This window comes from Geotrypetes seraphini, chromosome 9 (genome assembly GCF_902459505.1).
Source record: "Geotrypetes seraphini chromosome 9, aGeoSer1.1, whole genome shotgun sequence".
Taxonomy (NCBI): domain Eukaryota; kingdom Metazoa; phylum Chordata; class Amphibia; order Gymnophiona; family Dermophiidae; genus Geotrypetes; species Geotrypetes seraphini.
In genome coordinates this window covers 15,356,055-15,375,548 of record NC_047092.1, presented here as the reverse complement: position 1 = coordinate 15,375,548, position 19,494 = coordinate 15,356,055, and the positions used below count along the sequence as shown (strand labels likewise).

The 19,494-nt window shown below is 43.5% G+C and overlaps 1 protein-coding gene across 1 annotated transcript; it reads left to right on the top strand.

Moving 5' to 3' along the window:
- The first annotated feature begins 1,486 nt into the window (after nt 1–1,486).
- On the top strand, nt 1,487–18,616 carry LOC117366753 (carboxypeptidase A1-like). The gene is made up of 11 exons (XM_033958565.1): nt 1,487–1,551; nt 4,609–4,690; nt 5,893–6,027; nt 7,884–7,982; nt 9,296–9,397; nt 9,590–9,691; nt 12,087–12,197; nt 14,085–14,175; nt 14,920–15,119; nt 15,307–15,391; nt 18,435–18,616. The coding sequence occupies exons 1-11, from the start codon at nt 1,487–1,489 to the stop codon at nt 18,614–18,616; spliced, it is 1,254 nt and encodes a 417-aa protein (XP_033814456.1).
- The last annotated feature ends 878 nt before the right edge of the window (nt 18,617–19,494 follow it).

Genomic DNA, 19,494 nt, shown 5'->3' with positions numbered 1-19,494 from the left:
AGGTCGTAGGTTCAAATCCCATACTGCTCCTTTTGATCCTGGGCAAGTCACTTAATCCTCCATTGTCCTCCAGGTACATTAGGCAGGGTGTAAGTCAGAGTCAAAGTCCCTACTCGAGGGCCGCAATCCAGTCGGGTTTTCAGGATTTCCCCAAATAATATGCATGAGATCTATTAGCATACCATGAAAGCAGTGCATGCAAATAGATCTCATGCATATTCAGATTGGTTACAGAGATCTTTAAGTCTGTCTCCATACGCCTTATGACGTAGAACAGTGGTTCTCAAACCTGGCAGTTGGGTTTTGAGGCTATCCCTAATGAATATGCAAGAGACATATTTGCACACCTGTCACTTCCATTATATGCAAATCTCTCTCATGCATATTCACTACGGATATCCTGAAAACCCAACTGACTGGGGGTCCCCTGGGACAGTTTGTTGCCTTCCTCTGGACTGATGTCATCCTGTTTATATCTTCTTCTTTTTTTTTCTTCAGAAAAGTTTATTTGCAATTCAGTTTACAATATAAAAAACAAAATTTTAAAAAGTTTTTATAGATATATATATTTTTTAAATCATATTTTTTCGCCATTCTTTACAACTACACTCCATAAATCTTCTAAGAGTTCAAATTCACAGAGAACATTATCCTCATGTGTTTTAATAGCACAACAGGAATAATATTTTGTTGATATCTTTTTGAAAGTGCAGTTTCCAAAATTGCACACGATATTCTAAATGAGGTCTCATCAGAGTCTTATACAGGGGCATCAATTTCTCCTTTTCCCCACTGGCTACCCTAACTTCCATCAGCTTTTCAACCTCTTTGGTATCTAATACCTTTGCATTACATCTGATTTTCTGAAGACAAAAATAAAGATTGGGACTTCTAATGGCCTTCATCTTCCACTCCAGCTACAGGGGAAAAGGAGATAAAGTTCCAGAAAGGTTTCAGGTTAGTAACTTGGCAGAAAATCCCCATTTGTCAGGGGTCACTTTGATTTCATGTCTTCCCATCAGTTTAATATCTCTGGGCAGCTGTCCGACTCTTTCAAAATGATCGGGTGATAAACCCATCTCAAATTCCTCCTCTGTGGGCAAAGTGAAGACATTTGCTCACCATTGGTGGTGCTTACGACCTGGCATCTATGTCCCATGCCCTTTTTCTTTGAGGAGAGAAGCAAGGAGAGATGGGAAAAGATATCTGAATGCATTCCGGGCAGTGGGCAAAAGCAGCACAACAGCTGTTTCATTCCCTCCAATTTAATCAGCTCAGGCCCTGGGAGGGTGGCATCAGATGTGGAAAAATGTGAGTTACATAGCAGTGAGAAGCAGAGCAGCTGCAGGTGATAGGGTAGGGCCAGTCCAACCTCCAGCAAGGAGGACCAGGGAGCAGAGGCAAGGTTACAGCTCGGCAGAGAGGTAGTATTTAAGCCGTGGAGTGGAGGACATCTCTCCTCAGTACTTCCTTTTGTGGTTAGAAGATGAGGGAACTGCTGGTTTTCAGTGCGCTGCTGGTGGCTGCCTTCAGCAGGGAGAATTTTGTTGGGTAAGCATTCTATGAGTGTTGAAACTGTTACCACCACGGGTGGCGCTAAAAACTGCGCTAAGGTTTTTAAAAGGTGGTGGGGGGTGTGTGTTAAAATTTGGGTAATTCCATGTCAACTGGTCCAGTTTCAAGGAGGGTCCCCACTTGACATCTTCCGTGGATACTTAAAAGTGACCCAAATAAAGGGGCCCCTAACTCTGGACCTAGTTGAGACCATGCCCCCAAATTTGGAATATCTTCATCAGAGGTCCCAACATGTCTCCTGAGCTCTCTGGACCACTTGACCATGGAATGACCCATATGTAAGGTTCGACAAAAAGCTCTAAGAAATAGACATCCCTAACACTGTAAAATACATCCCCTTCATTGTACTCACAAATCTCCATCTCTTTTAAGGTACAGAAACAATGAATTTCAGCGTCTTTAATATTTTGGAAGAGGTTTTACCAACAGTTGTGTGGCATCTTGTGACTCCCCAATAGTCCTAACTCAGATTATTGTCCAACTTATATCTTGGGAGACTTCTGAAGAAGGTCCTTTTTGAGTACCGACACGCTGACAGCGTTGAGTCATTTGAGTGATTATCAACTGTTATACAATAAAGATTCCATACGGAATCATCTCGTCTACTCCCACTTCCTTTGTGCGTGAATTGTGTCGCATTTTCAGCACTGAATTCAATAAAGCATGGTTTAAGCACAGACAGGATAGACCTAGGTGTAGGTGATATATAAATTTTTTTAAAATAAATATGGTCTTTATATTGTTTTGTATTTCTACGTCCTGTTAAACCCATGGCTATCTGTATGTGCAGTAATTTTGTATTGGGTTTTTGAAGAAATATAGGGCTCCTTTTACTAAGGGCTCCTTTTACAAAGGCGCACTAGCGGTTTAACGCACGTAATAGCGTGTGCTAAACCGCCGGACGCGCTAGCCGCTACCGCCGCCACTTGAGCAGGCAGGAGTTTTTGGCCAGCGCGTGATAAAAAGTCACGCGGGTTAACCCCGCTAGCGCAGCTTTGTAAAAGGAGCCCTAAGGCGCGCTAGCATTTTTAGCGCATGCAAACCCCGCGCTAAATGAAAAATACTAACGCAAGCTCTATGGAGGCATTAGTGTTTGGCGCGCCCGGCATTGTAGCGCACGCTAAAACCGCTAGCACACCTTAGTAAAAGGAGCCCATCATTTCTGCTATTTTGTGTGGCACACGTTAGGCTCATTGGTCCGTAGCTTCCTGGATCAACCTTGGAAACAGACTAGAGCTTAGTGCTGATCAGAAATACAGTCAAACCTCGGTTTACGAGTACCGCGGTTTACGAGTGTTTTGTAAGACGAGCAAAACATTTGTAAAATTTGTGACTCGTAAACCGAGCTTGACACGCTATACGAGCATGTCCCAAAGTAAAACATCCCGCATCCCGCAAAAAAAAACAAACAACCTAATTCATCCTACCGATTCATATTACCTACCAACGCCTGCAAAAAGATTTGATATGTAATGTAATATAACTGCTTTCATCCAATGTTACCAAGTCTATACTCATTCTGTTACTATGTCTTACCCTAAATGTCACGTACCCTCCTGGAAATGTCCAGCTTCTTCTTATGTAATCCGCTTTGAACCGCAAGGTACAAGCGGAATAGAAATCACTAATGTAATGTAATCCCCCTCTCCATACCTTGCAATGCACGCTTTCTGATGCTCTTTCACTTCAGTTTTGCCTTTTAGGGTGTCCAACCTGCTGCCCCGTGCGGCCCGCTCGAGGGCAATGCGTTTGTTCCGTCTGCCGCCCCTGGATGATTGCCTTCTTGCCGGCTCCCTCCTCCTTGCTGTGTTCGCTCTGGGCCGCGGTGGCAGCTCCTGTATGCCTCCTGCGGCTGGCCCTGAGACGTTCCCTCTGACGCGACGTCAGAGGGAGGGCTTCTGGGTCAGCTGCGGGGAGCACGTGGGAACTGCTGGCCGCCGCTTTGAACGAGCACTGCGGCAAGAAGGAGAAAGCCGGCATGAAGGTAGGCACCGCAGCGCAGTGAGGGCTTCCGGGTCGGCCGTGGGGGGAACATGGGAACTGTTGCCCGCAGCTTGAAATGAGCACTGCGGCATGAAGGTAGGCACCGCGGCACAGTGAGGAGGATAAAGCCGGCATGAATGTAAGCACTGAACGAAAAAGAAGTTAAAGATGCAAGGCCCCAGTGAGGTTGGTTGGCTGTGGAAAGAGCCCCAGTGCCCCAGTTCTGTTATGTTTATGTTGGTGGCTGGCAGCAGTAGCAACGAATTGTCCGAGTCTCCATTATATCCTATGGGGAATTCTGCTTTGATAAACGAGCGTTTTGTTTTACGAGCATGCTCCTGGAACGGACCATGCTCGTAAACCAAGGTACCACTGTATTTTGAATCATTTGAGGTGATCATACTGTGAATGTTCAGTCATTTATCTTCTGTTAAGCGCACTGAACCTAGATTATGTTACAAAACATCAGACTAGTATGTACAAGATGGAGGCTATGTTTATTATACCAAATATTTAATGCAGTTAAATGTTACCACCTTATTACAAACCAAGAGACCCGGCACGGTCTGTGTTTCGAAGAACACGTCTTCTTCAGGGGTCCATGGTTGACAACGTTTTCGTTTTAGCTTTATTTAGCGCTGCACTTCTGCCTGGTGACCTTCTTTTAAATAGGCAATTGTTTTATACCATTTTATTGCTTTTTTTTTTTTTTTTACAAACCTTGTCAACCATGGACCCCTGAAGAAGGCGTGTTCTCCGAAACACGGACCGTGTTGGGTCTCTTGGTTTGTAATAAGGTGGTAACATTTAACTGCATTAAATATTTGGTATAATAAACATAGCCTCCATCTTGTACATACTAGTCTGACGTTTTCGTTTTGCTTCTCGCTTGTCGTTTTTGCACTGCAGACCCTGTTGGACTTCTTTTGCTGTATGTTACAAAACTTTGCATGTTCCTGTTCCTCTTTGACCTATATTCCCACAACACATTCAGATACATGCCTACATCCATCCATGAATCATTCGGACTCCTTTTTTTATTTCATGCAGGCACCAGGTACTTCGGATCTCTCCTGCAGATGAGGCACAGGTGGCCACAGTGTTGGCACTAGAACAGCTGGAGCACCTGCAGGTAATAGGAAAATATAGATTATCCCTTGGGAAAGGGTGGACTTCACTTTATGACTGCAGAGTATCACAAACCCTTATAATGCAATGCCACCCAGGCAAGGTGATGCTGTCACCTAGAACTTTATGTTACTAAGATATGGAAGTCTATTCCTCGTTTACTAACTTGCGTTCTCACTTTGTCATGCTTGTTGCTTGTGAAACATATTTGAATTGGCATTGGGTGGGTCCGGAATGCGCTCAGATTGTATCTGGGGGCATGACTCAGCGGTCAAGTGTCATGCCAATGATCTAATCTGGTGGTGCTGTGGAGAGGAGAATGACACGGTGACAAAATTAATCGCCATCCCCATCCCCGCAGGAAACCGGCCCGTGTCATTCTTTAGTATCTATCTCAACCTCAGTCCTTCTACAACAGCATTCATCAATGCAAGGCTTGGGGTCAGTAGCTATGCTCATTCATACTCTGATTCTTATGTGAGCCCATTGCGACATCACTGATAAGCTTGGCTCTTATTGGTGGAATGAGGCATTATGACATCACAATATCTGCTCTGGATACCAGAGACTGTCATTCTTTAATGTCTGTCTCCATCTCAGTTCTTCTACACCAGCATTCTTCAATGCAAAGCTTGAGGGTCAGTGTTTCTGCCCATTCATACTCTGATTCTCCCCTCTCTCTAGCATTTACCTCCCAATATTTGATATTCAATTAGCGCATGGCCATTAATTCAAATAATGGGAAATTAGCCATTGTACTGCTGCGGTAAAAATGGCTTTAGCGCATGGAAAAGACCCACGTAAAGGTTTGCTAAGGTCACTTTTTACCGCCCCTCAGATTGTGTACCCTCCAGGAATAGGAAAATACCTAAGAATAAGAAAGTAATTTGCCTTGAGAAACAAATTAAAAAAGGTATGAGCCAAATTCAATCAATCAATCTACTTCAAAAGCTATATAGCATGAAAACATCAAACAGATTAAAATGATGCATATTCAGTTTGCAGGAATCCATCCCCACCATTCGAACACTAAGACATAAATCAGCATTTCACATCCTAAAATAATTCTGGTCCTAAGAAAATGATTCTGCAATCCTTGAAACAGTTGCCTCCTGGGTCTGGGCTCTGGTTAAACTTATATCCCATCAGTGCTTGTTCTCATAAGTTATCATCAATGTTCTCTCTCCTCTTTCTGTTCCTGTGCAGCTGGATTTTTGGCAGACTTCTGCAGAGCCTAGGAGGCCTACCGATATCCGTGTCCCTTTCGCCAGTCTCCAAGCTGTCAAAATCTTTCTGGAGTCCAACAACATCCAGTATTCCATCATGATCGAGGATCTGCAGGTCTGTGGCTCTAGCTACCGTTTCGTGTTCCCAGTTTCTTGTGCTGACTGACTCACTAACCAATGCAAGATGGACGGCAGGGGTCCGGACGGCTTTTCAAAACCCAGCACTTTGTCTGGGTTTTGAAAAGCTTTTCTTTGTGCAGGAGAGCAGCCGCGCATGCGCACATGTCCTGCCCGATGACAGCAGGTAGCGGGGGCAGGCATGGGTGGGACTGGGTGGGCCTGGGGGCGGGACTAAGGGTCCAGATTCTCCAGATGGAAAATCTGGTAACTCAAGTGCTAAGAGAGAAGACAGTTTACAACTTGAATGTATAAATGATATAAAGCAGTAGTTCCCAACCCTATCCTGGAGGATAACCCTAATGAATATGCATGAGAGAGATCTGCATATAATGGAGGTGACAGGCATGCAGATCTGCCCCATGCATATTCATTAGGGCTAGCCTGAAAACCTGACTGGCTGGTTGGGAACCATAGATATAAAGAGACAGGGGTGGGTATTTGTGGCGTGGGGGTGAGTACTGTATGTGAGGGTGGGGTGGATTGTTTTTGATGTGTATTTTATGTAGGACAAGGCAATTAAGACAAGTCCGTGCTTGCAAGTGTGTATTTTTTTGTGGGTTTTTTTTTACTATGTGAGTAGTATAATGGGTACACCTCATGTCAAAATGATTGACAGCTGTCAAGATAAGGATCGACCAATCAGCGTTCACTTCCAGGTTAAGCCACATCCACTCTCCACCCACACCACGCCCACTCTCTGCCCAAAACCCGCCCACTCTCCACCCACTTTGCCAAAACCCCGCCCATGCCCCACCCACACCATACCCACTTTTGCTACTTATGTGTTTTTGGAACCCGCTTTGTATATACACTTCTCCCTCCATATTCGCTGTTTCAGAACTCGCGGTTTCACTTATTCAAGATTTTTCGCATGCTGACTCCTCCCCCCTAAAACTACATCATGAGTAAAGTACTGTACCGATAAAAAGTTTGGTGCTTACCACTTATTTGCAATTTCAATATATTAACGGTGGCTATTACAAAAAACCACATGAATAACATATAAAAAGTTATTCGCGGTTTTTCCATATTCGCAGTCATGTTCCTCCCCTAACCACCGCGAATACGGAGGGAGGAGTGTAGCGGGATTTAAATAAAAACCATAAACCATAAGCTGTCAGGCCCCATCATATTTCACACCAGCCTCGCTGGATGCTTGCTGCTGGTGAAATAACTCTTCTGTTTTCTTCCGGTCCCACGCAGCTCCTGGGGACTTTGGGCCATGTGAAGCCTAAACTCCTTTGGGCAATGTGTCATGAGAATAACACAGTTACTTGGGTACAAGCAACTCAAAGTCAGTGAGTGTTGTATGTTTTGACGGCAGTACTGGTAGAAAGCCTTCGAAAAAGTTAGGAGGGAATGTGTATTGAGGAAGAGAATGAGAGAGCTGCACTTTAGCTTGACGGGAAAATACCATTATAGTCAATTGAAATAACTGAAGTGGACTCTCGCCTTGGAAAGCTCATACCTTAAAAAAAAATGATTAGTCTGCAACAGAGATGCATAACCTCTGTTCTCATAGGCTGCAACCTAATAGGATTTTGATAATGAATAGGCATTAAATCTATTTACATATAGTGCCTTCACTGGATGAAGTAGATCTCATGCATTATCATTGTGGAAATCCCGACTGGGTTCGGGTTGCAGTCTTCGGGGATCAAGGTCGTGCACCAGCCTCTTTGTCGCTCTTCCTGTTGTGACATTCTAAAGACCACAAGCCACACCCGGTATTGGTCTCCAATCTCTGTTTTTTAAGCCTAAGCCGTTGACTGTCCATTCTATCCTTTGTAGTCTCTCTTGGATGAAGAGCAGAAAGAGATGCAAAGATCCCGTTCAGTTGCACGTTCCACCAGTACCTTTAATTATGCTGCTTACCACACCCTGGATGAGGTAATTGTCTTCACCTAGTGTCATAGTGTATCTCAGAGAGGGCTATTGATTTCATATAGGTAGTTAGGGTTACCAGACATCTGGATTTCCCCTGGATATGCCCTCCTTTTCAGGACATGCCCAGGGGTCCAGACGGCTTTTCAAAACCCGGCACTTTGTCCAGATTTTGAAAAGCTTTGAAGAAATCAGTGTTGGGCAGGAGGGCATCTGCGCATGCTACATAATGACATCACATGCATGCACATGATGTCATCACGTGATATCTGCGCATGTGCGGATTTCATCCTGCCCGCCAAGAGCAGGCAGAGCGGGTGGGGCTGGAGCGGGGTTGGGGTCATATCAGGGCGGGGATGGGTGAAATTTGGTAGGCGGGTCTAGGGGGGGGTTCAGATTTTTCCAATTTGAAAATCTGGCAACCCTATAGGTAATGTCACTTATAGGTGAGACCTCAAGATAGGCCTTCAGGCTTATCCTTCACAGATGGTATAGTAACAGTTACCAGGACAAATGTATCAAGTTTCAAGTTTATTTAAAAATTTGATTAAATCACTCAATCAGACTTCTAAGTGATGTACAGAAAAAAAAAAAAATCATTACAAAATCAAGACTTACCAACATATTTTAACCAAACTTACAAAAAAGTGCTTCGTGCTTAAAGTCCCCCCCAAAAAAACAGAAGAAAACCCCAAAAATATAAAATCCACAAAGTGTCCAAGTCTCATCCAAATACAATCCAAATCATAAAAGTTCATCGACAATGTCCTGCTTGTCTTCCAAAGCTTCTTCCTTCCTCGATCCTTTGATCCTTGGTTTGTATTTGGATGAGACTTGGACACTGTGGATTTTATATTTTTGGGGTTTTTCTTCTGTTTTTTTTTGGGGGGGGGGACTTTAAACACGAAGCACTTTTTTGGAACTGAGCACTTTGGATTAGCAGCAGCTGAGGCCCGGGACTCTCCACAGTTTCAGTTGAGATAAGTACCCCCCTTGTTTGATGTTTACTAAACTTTAGCTACTCTTTGAGTTTTAGCTGTTTCACGGCAGGAAGGGAGGAGTGCTATGATGTATATAAGCCTGAACTGGCAGAGACCGTGTCCTCATGCTTTTGAGTTCTTATTGGCCATCGCTGAGCACTATCAATAATTGATTCTTTAGATAAGGTTATTTATAATTGATAAATTCTCTTTTTGTAGAATATTTTAAGTTTAGGGGGTAACATAAAGGTCAGAGACTACGTGCAACCGTCAGCAAGAACTTAGCAATGATCCAAGGTACTCTTTTCTTCAGTAACCCCGTTCTATTTCCTACCACAGATCCATGCCTTCGAGGACATGCTTGTGCTAGAAAACCCAGGCCTGGTCAGTAAAATCCAGATTGGAACAAGTTTTGAGGGTCGTCCACTCAACATTCTGAAGGTGAACTAAAAAAAAAAAAAAAAATAGTACAGGGGAAGAGTCTACAACAGAGAACCTTTGGCCTAACTATGCAGTAACATCTAATAATGGACTCATATCCACAGTCACACATCATTCTGCCTATAAATTATAGAAACAGGTTCGTTGTAGAGCACTAATGAAAATCTGACTGGGTGTCTTTCTTGTACCCAGTTCAGCACTGGAGGAACCAATCGCCCAGCGTTCTGGATCGATACTGGAATCCACTCTAGGGAATGGGTGACTCAGGCTAGTGGAATCTGGTTTGCCAAAAAGGTATGTATATATTGACAGAGGACTGTAACTGCTCTAATTTAGTCTCTAGCTAGGGGTCATTTGGTTGTGATGGTGAATCTCAGATTATTCAGAAGCTCTGAAGTATATAGACAGTTCTGTCCTTTGTGGTGCTCCAACAGACCCAACTGTACCTAGCTAGTAGGTGCATAACCTGTTCCTGACCACCGAGTCCTAGACCTATCTCTGTTCAGAAGTCCCTTTTATAGCTCTGTCAGGTCTTTCCAGCGTGATTAGTGACCACATTGAACAAAATCCGGTGACACTAGGATTACCATGTGGGTCCAGGAAAAGGAGGATGGATTGAGACATCTGGGTTTTACTTCCTTCGAAAGGAATGGAAGTAAAACCTGATTGTTCTTAGTGCAGAGGTTAGCTATGGACAAATCTAGGCTAATAATGATGAGTGATTTTAATGTTTGGATAGATGGAGAACTGCATGGCTTTAAGTTAAATTGTGTGGAAAGTACATGTTCTCGAGGATATGAGCAAACACATATTCTGGGAGGAAACACATACACTTCCCCCTCCCCATTCACGGTTTCTGCACTCGCGATTTCACATAATCGCGATTTTTTTCTGGGGAGGGGGAAAATTAAAAAAAACATATTTTTTTACCTCCCTGCCACCTTCCCGGCCTTTTCTGGTGGTCTAGAGGGTTTTCAGGGCAGGAGCGATCTTCCTACGCTCCTGCCCCGTGCAGATCGCCATGAGGAAATGGCTGTAGGGAGTTCCCGTCGTAGTCTCGAGAGACTACGGGAACTCACAGCAGCCATTTCCTCATGGCGATCTGCACGGGGCAGGAGCGTAGGAAGATCGCTCCTGCCCTGAAAGCCCTCTAGACTACCAGGTAAGGCTGGGAAGGCGGCAGGGAGTTTTGGGGTGGGTCAGAGCCGGATAATTGCGGGTTTTCACCATTCGCGGTCCGGCTCTGCCCGTATCCCCTGCGAATAACGAGGGAGAAGTGTATTGGATTTGCATTTTCTGATGGAGAGTAAGCAGGGTGTAGGAGGGGGTAAAGGATCTGAACATGATTATGTTCTTTGGACATTAGTGGCTTTTCAGTATCAACAGCTAAAAAGAACAGTTGGAAGTTAAAAAAAAAAAAAAAGTTAAAGATGTGGACCATAACAAGTTTTATGCAGCTAGAGCAGGGGTAGGGAACTCCAGTCCTCGAGAGCCGTATTCCAGTCGGGTTTTCAGGATTTCCCCAATGAATATGCATTGAAAGCAGTGCATGCAAACAGATCTTATGCATATTCATTGGGGAAATCCTGAAAACCTGACTGGAATACGGCTCTCAAGGACCGGAGTTCCCTACCCCTGAGCTAGAGAGACTTGGAATGGAGAGGTCCATGAGGATTTCAGTTGGCGTTAAGGAAAGAGGGAGTGGTGGTTAAAAAGCAATTCTAAAAACAATGGTGGGGAGCGTGTAGTGCAGTGGTTACAGCTACAGCCTCAGCACCCTGAGGTTGCAAGTTCAAATCCCATGCTGCTCCTTGTGACCCTGGGCAAATCATTTAATCCCCCCCCCCCCCATTGCCCCAGATACATTAGATAAACTGAGCCCACCAGGACAAAGAAGGAAAAATGCTTGAGTACCTGAATAAACTCATGTAAACCATTCTGAGCTCCCCTAGGAGATAAGTATAGAAAACTGAATAAATAGTATGAAACGTTTCTGGTAACCAGAGCTGATACTGTGATGTCACAATGCCTCATTCCTCCAATAAGAGCCAACCTCATCAGTGATGTCACAATGGCTTGATTGTCCTTTACTTGGCTCACTTCTAATACATTTTGATTTCCAGAGTGGCGCAGTGGTTAAAGCTACACCCTCAGCACTCTGGGGTTGTGGGTTCAAACCCACGCTGCTCCTTGTGACCCTGGGCAAGTCACTTAATCCCCCCATTGCCCCAGGTATATTAGATAGATTGTGAGCCCACCGGGACAGACAGGGGAAAATGCTTGAGTACCTGAATGTAAACCACTTCGGCTATAAGTAGTATATAAATAAATGGCATTTGAAGTAATGGAGGGTAGATTCAGGAGTAAGATAACTATTTTTTTTTCACTGGCCAATCAGTGGAGGTGATGAAAATGAGTCCAATCAGAATTCAAGAAGGAATGGGACAAACTTAGTTCTGAAGATGTTGCCAGAAGAGTTGCAATTTAAAATTGGAAATGTGATGGCAGGTAAAGACTTGTCCAGCTGAGTGCCAAAGGTGGTCTGACAAATCCCTTTCAATATCGACCTAGGAGACTTTGGTATTCAGTTACATAAAAACTGAGTTTTCCAACCTTTGTGGCGCTGAGCCAGTTCACATTGCTGGATTACTTTATTGTCATGGACATCCACCTCTTTGTTTTTGCTCAGATTGTCGAAGACTATGGCCGTGATCCAGCTGTCACAGCCATCCTAGACAAAATGGATATCTTCCTGGAAATTGTCACCAACCCCGATGGCTTCGCATTCACTCACACCAAAGTAAGTCATGGTGTGTGTGATGACAATTTTGGAGACATGAGTAAGAGCTTTTTATCCTGAGGTACAGAATTAGTTATAATTAATATGCTAGATGAAAAGGGGAGTAAACGGGATATATTATCCTGAAATTCCAGTTCTCTGCTTTTCAGCACATGGTTTATACCAACATACTTCAATTTCAGTGTATTAAAACCAGCTGCCGCATTGATGCAATATTGTCAGCCTCTAAAACACCAGACAACTCTGTTATCCTCTCTTGTTTATTTATCTTCAGTACACCATAAAACCTCTCAGACCCATCAGAAGCTGCATATTTCTGGTCTGAGCCCAAAAGGTTGCACCTTCCTAGGGTTACCATATGGCTCCAGAAAAAGAAGGATAGATTAAGACATCTGGGTTTTACTTCCACTGCTTTCAATGGAAGTAAAACTTGGATGTCTCAATCTGTCCTCCTTTTTCTGGAGCCATATGGTAACCCTACTTCCTTCCCCTAAGCAATCAAACTACAAGTCCATAGACTAAGCTCAAAAGATGGCTGCTCTTCTTGGAGAGTAGAACTACGGGACTGTAGACAAAACCTACAAAATATTTTCTCCTTTTAAATGGTGGACATACAGCTCTTGCAAGGGGATTGACAAAATGGCTGCTCTTAGTCTTACCAGAGGCTAGATTGTGCAGGCTGTCTAAAAGATGGCTGCATCTCGCAAGTGGTAAAGCTGTGTGACCCCTCTGAAGTTCTCTAATGAAGCCAATTATTCTTCACTCTGCACAGTTCTGCTCTTCCAATATCAGCTCGCACTCTGGGTGGGTTGGGTTCCATGTGATATGGTTATAATGTAGACTAAACCATATGGGGGTCTATTTAACAGGTTCCTCAGTAAGCTAATGAGCTAGGCATAAAATCAGAAATTCTTACGATTTCAGTTCTTAGGTCTGACTTCTTCTCAGTGGGATGGTTAGTAAAAGAGATTTATTAGTGAAAAATGGAAGATGAAATGTGGTATATGATTAATTCCCTTGTAATTTCAACTTTAGACTACTGTAATGCTCTATACCAAGGCATAACCCAGAAAGAAACCCGCCGATTACAATTACTGTAAAATACGGCCATCAAATTAATCTACCATGCAAAAAAATATGATCACATTATACCTCTCCTCCGTCAAGCACACTGGCTACCAATTACACATCATCTTACTCATAAAATAATCCTTCTTACTTTTAAAACAAAAAACTCACACCAGCCAGCTTGCACTGATAAACTTCTAATTCCATATGCCTCTAACAGGACCTTACGATCTAGCAACCAAAATCTACTCACAATTCCTTCAATACGGGAACTTTTTTTATGATACTACCCATAAATCCATCCTTTCAGTTACTGCTCCCTCTCTGTGGAATGCACTTCCTACCAACCTCCGATCAGAAACCTCTTTAGAAATGTTCAACACTAAACTCAAGACTTTTTTTTATTTAAAGATGCCTACTCTCTTTAAATCCATTCATTGACACTCCATTTACTTATTCAGAACTACTTAGGCAATCAAACGCTTCTCTTGAAGCGAGTCCCCCCCTAATGTATTCCCCTTTCACCTCCTATTATTTTTCTTTTCTACCTCGATGTATTTCCTAACTTCCCCCCCATTTACCCTCTCGTCTCATGTACGTTAATGTGTAATTGCTCCCTTTTTTCTTTAGTTTTTTTTAACCATAGCTCTGATATTATTTTATCTCATTTACGACTCTTTATTATAAAAAAATTTAAAATTTATATTTCATTGTTAATCATTTAGATATCTGTTTGATAAACGGTATATTAAAAATAAAGAAAACTTGAAACTTGATATATGAATGCATCGCAGAAACCCATCCCTCTTCATCTTGCAGAACCGCATGTGGCGCAAGACTAGGTCTATTGTTGATGGATCCAGATGCATTGGTGTGGACCCCAACAGGAACTGGGATGCTGCCTTTGGCGGTAGGAGACTGCTTAGGTTTTATCTGATCACATCAGTGCTATATGGGTACATTTATATACCTCCTCCCTAACTCAGGGAACAGTCAAGAGTTGCTACCCATGGAACTCCCTAGATTCCTCTGGTAGGGCCCATAGGATTATTGTGACAATCTCCAAAGTTTATTGGTGTATAAACTTGGTAATATCCATAGATCATAATTACAAAAGTCACGTGAAGATCACCAATCTGCAGACTATAGCTAACCCCTCAAGCTTTTCCAGACATCTCTCCTTGACCCCACAGATTTCCCTTTGTACCTGGATCACTCTGACTCCAATGTTCATTTTCTTTCACTCTGGAAGTGCTGAGAATTCCCCCCCAATAGTCCAACATCTCTCTCCTTCCCTCCCTCCTCCCAGCGGTCCGACATCTCTCTCCTTCCTTTCCCCTCTTCCTAGTCTAGCATCTCTCTCCTCTCCTTCCCACAATCTGGCCTCTCTCTCTACTACTACTACTATTAATATTTCTATAGCACTACCAGGATAGGTCAAAGATACTTTGTACCAGAAAAATAGGTTCTTTTCTTGTTCCTCTTAATCTAAATACTGCATGGGAACAACCCTGTGGCACTCCTCCACATGGCTGCAGGTTCTCCACAGTCAATGGGAGCTGCTCGACGCAAAAGGGGAAGAGTAAGGCCAAGTAGCTCCAAGCATTGCATGCTCTGTATTCTAAAGCAAACCATTACTATTTCTGACCAACAGAAGCTGGCGCGAGTGGAAATCCTTGCAGCGAGACCTACCATGGTCCCAGAGCGGAGTCCGAGCCGGAGGTGAAAGCCATTGTAGATTTTGTGAAGGCGCACAGAAACATCAAAGGCTTCGTCTCCATTCACAGCTACTCCCAGCTCCTGCTGTTCCCTTATGGTTTCACCAATACCCGGGCTGCTGATTTTGAAGAGCTGGTAGGACTTCTTTTTTTTGTTTTCTCTGTCCTATATTTTAAAATGGTGCTCCTTTCTTTGATATTTAATTATTATTTTATTGTAAAGCACTCTGTTATGTTAGACCGGAACTTCTTTTTTGATAGATTTGCTCTCATAATAGCTGTGTTTTTGAATATTCCAAGCGCGCTTGTGTTTCTCTTTCCAGAATACTCTAGCGAAAGCTGCAGTAGATGCCCTGTCATCCCGCTATGGCACCCAGTACAAATATGGCAGCATCATCACTACCATCTGTAAGTCTTCTGGCGTCAAGAGAGCGTTTAGGTTTGATCTGATTGTAGCAGACACAAGTGGAAAATGGCTTCATGATTAATATTGGTGGGTCCTAGAAGAGAGATAGGATGTGGCCCAGCTGAGACAGAGGCTTGACCCCAAGTTCATAAGCACAGAGTGGGTCACGCTTCATTTATTTTACTTAGGCTCTTCCAGCACTTACACGAGAGCTCAACATTTCAAATCTAGCACTGGACATTTCTGTGAAAAGATGTGGCCCAGTCAATATTAAAAGCAGTAACCTTGGTTCATTGCACTAACCACTAGGCTGCTCCTCTGACCTGACTTCTCTAGCCCACAGGGAGAAGCTCTACTGATCAACCAAGGTAGAGCACCCCCTCTGGGTAAAAAGTTGAAGCTCAATTGTCTTCTGCATCTGTACTTCCTTTTGCTCACCACTAGATGGAGTGCATTTCACATACATTAGCAAAGTACTGTATAGACAGGAAATAATGCATTCCTCTCTTCAGGCCTATCACTAGGTGGAACGTTTAGGGCTTAATTTACTAAAGTGTGCTACAGAATTAACATGTGCTAACACTATTAACTCACCTTACTAATATAGTTCTCATTGCATTAAAAGGGGATCTGAATAAAGCACATTAGTGCACTCTAACACAGTAAAGACTTCAGTAATCTAGTGCTTAATATGTAGGGTTATCAGATTTTAGTTAAATAACATCCATCCCAAAGCCCTGCACCCAGCCTGCCCATTCCAGCCCCACCCCACACCCTCAACCTGTTCTTGTCGGTTGTCCTCCCGACGCGGTCCCAAAGAAGAAGCTGCTCATAACCCGGACAAAATGCCGGGTTTTGAAAAGCTGTCCGGATGCCCCGACATGCCCTCTAAAAGGAGGACATGTCCGGGCAAATCCAGATGTCTGGTAACCCTATCAATATGTACAAAAGTTCGCAAAGTTAGTAGGATGATGTCCCAAGAAGCATGACCCAAGATTTCTGTCATGTGCCTTCCTTACACTGCCTGCTATTGGCTTTATCTGGATAACTTCCAGCTCTGCACTCAGACCCCCCTGGCATTACGAGGACAATGCCAGGGTGGTCAGACTTGATATTTTCTGCCATTACTCAGAACGCCACTGAATATCATTGACTCGGCCTAGAGGGCACTAGTTATCGGGGTAGCAGGTGCAACTATCTAGATACCTTGCTTTGAATATTGTTGCTGAAAAACAAGATGACTGCAAATACTGATGCTCTGCAGCTAGTCAATGGGGAATTTGCTAAAACTTCTCTCTGTTTTCTATTGTATTATTTATATACTGAACCACTTATATAACCCAAGGGGATCCCAAGCAGTTTACATTGAACGGTGATCAGGCACTCTAAGTATTTTCCCTATCTGTCCTGGCAGGCTCACAGTCTAACTATGGCATCTGGGGTAGGGTTACCATATTTGAAATGATAAAATTCCAGATGCAAGGCCCCGCCCTGTTCTGCGCTCCCGCCCCTCAGCCCCGCCCCCACACAGCCTCGTCTCTTCTTTCCTGCCGGGTCTGGAGGGCCTCTGAGCATGCGTGCGAAGTCATCCGCGCATGCTCAGAGGCCCTGCAGACGTGGCGGGGCTTTCCAAAACCCAGACAAACTGCTGGGTACTCGGTTCGAGTTTTCCCGGACGTCTGGTAACCCTAACCTGGGGCAATGGATGGTTAAGGAATCAGAGAGAGAATATTTTACATGGGCAAGTTCTCTATTTGAAGCCGGGAGTGGCACTGAAATTGAACCTGAAACCTCAGGCAGAAGTTTTAACTACTAGGCTACTCCTCCACTATCTAAATAGTCTTGTCATTCTGCTCATAGGTGAATTATATTCAGATACAATAAAGTATTGCCTTCTCCCCGAGGGTTTAATACTCTAAATTTACACTTGGCATAAGTTCACAACTCTCTCTCTCTCTCCCGAGATGCCCATTTCTTCAGTTATTCAAGCAACCTTAATTTGTCTGAAAAAATTAAATCCTCCACTTTCTTGCACATTTCCGTGGAAGTTACTTCCACAGGCCATCCAGTGTGAGGTTCATCTTCAGTGGACTGCTATCATATCAAGCAGCCATATGGGGTAAAGACCTAGAAAAACTAATTGCACAAACAAACAACTATGAAGAATTCAGGAAACACCTAAAAACCTACCTATTCTTGAAATACCTAGGCAACGAACCGGAACATCAACCCCCCTCGTAACATCATCACATACCTGATCTTGCAAACTGTCAACCCCAACCCCTAACTATGAACACTCTATTCAATTTACGGAACATTTCTACTTCTGTGCAAATAGCTGGGCACTTCCTGGCCTTGCAACACACAAACTGTTCTAACATTATTAATATTATCAAATGTATACTGCTATACTCTTTAATCCATTGTACGAGATGTATACCGCTATACTCTTTAATCCAATGTACGTAAAGTTTCCCTTTATTGTATTGAGATATACACTGCTATACTCTTTAATTCATTGTACGTAAAGTTTCTCTTTATTGTACTTACATTTTCTTTCATTGTATTCACAGATTCTTTATTGTAAACCGCCTAGAAGTCGCAAGATAGCTGGCGGTATATAAAAATAAAGTTATTATTATTATTATTATTACCCCACTTAAACTGCTTGCTCCGAAATTTTACTTTGTAGGATGATGGGGCAGACTCACCATAAACTGCAGTCATGTGTTCATGGATCTCCTTTGGCTTTTCCCCTTCTTTTGTGAGAAATTTTTATCACTGAACGGTTCTCCAAGTCTAGCAGTTTCTTACTTGATTCGCACAAGGACTCTCCTGACATCCTGCCTCTCGGAATGTTAGACTCACACTGAGCCACAACTGTGCATGAGTAACCTTGAGAGGTCACAACATGCACAGTCTTGTTTCAACACACTGGCTACTTTCTTTCACACTCAGATAAATGACTGAATGCCCCACATATATCCTCACATTGTGCATTGTCTGTTCTTTCTCTTTGATGTTTTATGTTTATCTCTTTGCCAGATCAAGCCAGTGGTGGAACCATCGACTGGACCTACAACCAAGGCATCAAGTACTCCTATACATTTGAATTACGGGACACAGGTCGCTATGGTTTTACTCTGCCAGCCAATCAGATCATCCCCACAGCAGAAGAGACCTGGCTGGCTCTGCTAACGTTGATGGAGTACACAAGAGACCACTAACTGATCCTAGATTTTGTCATCATTAGGCACATTGATGCCAACCCCTTCTCTTTCCTTGGGACATCTAATTTGACTTCCACACACTTATTCTTCTGCTCAAATTTCCACTTCATGTCGCCCGTGGACTTTCAATTCAGTTCCCCAGTGGACCTCAGTGTAATCTCTTAGCCAACTCTCCTCTTTCTCATGAAGCTCTGGCTCCAGTGGTTCTGTCATCAAAAGGCAATGAGTGTGGAAACTAAGTCAGTCTAGGCCTCCTCACCTACAAGCCCTGCCTCCCGCTGAGAAGCCTTAGCACACTGTTCCCACTGTTCTGCCACATCTAAATTTGAAGCCCTGTGGTCAGCAGCAGGAGGGGACAGATCAAAAGTTCAGGAAGTGAGTTTCCCATGGAAGTTCCAGGGCAAGGGCTAGACGGTAAGAAGGAAAGGATTGGAGGTCTGGAACAGAAAGGAACTTTGTTGCCCTCCAAACAAATTGCATAGGTCTAAAATCAGGCCTGGAGGCTATTTCATAGCACCCACACGGCTGAGCCAACACTCCTTTGTTCTGTGTTTCTCTCGTTATCACACAATAATAAAAGTTTGTAAAATGAGTGCTCTGCTCTGTTTTTTTTCCATACATTTTTATCTATTTAGTTAAAATTCTTTATAACAAAGTTTGAGCAAAAGCAGTCAGAATCCTATAGAGTACATTGAAAATGTGGATGAGTTATGCTTCCATTGCTCCTGTATGAAATGGACTCCATGATACCATGTTGCATCTGTTCTGTGATGGGGCAATGTGCAAGAGAGAAGTGTACAGTGGTACTGCACAAGCAGCCGCAGGTGCAGAGGGGGAGCAGGGCTGGCTCAAGAGATTGCGGTGCCCTGGACCAA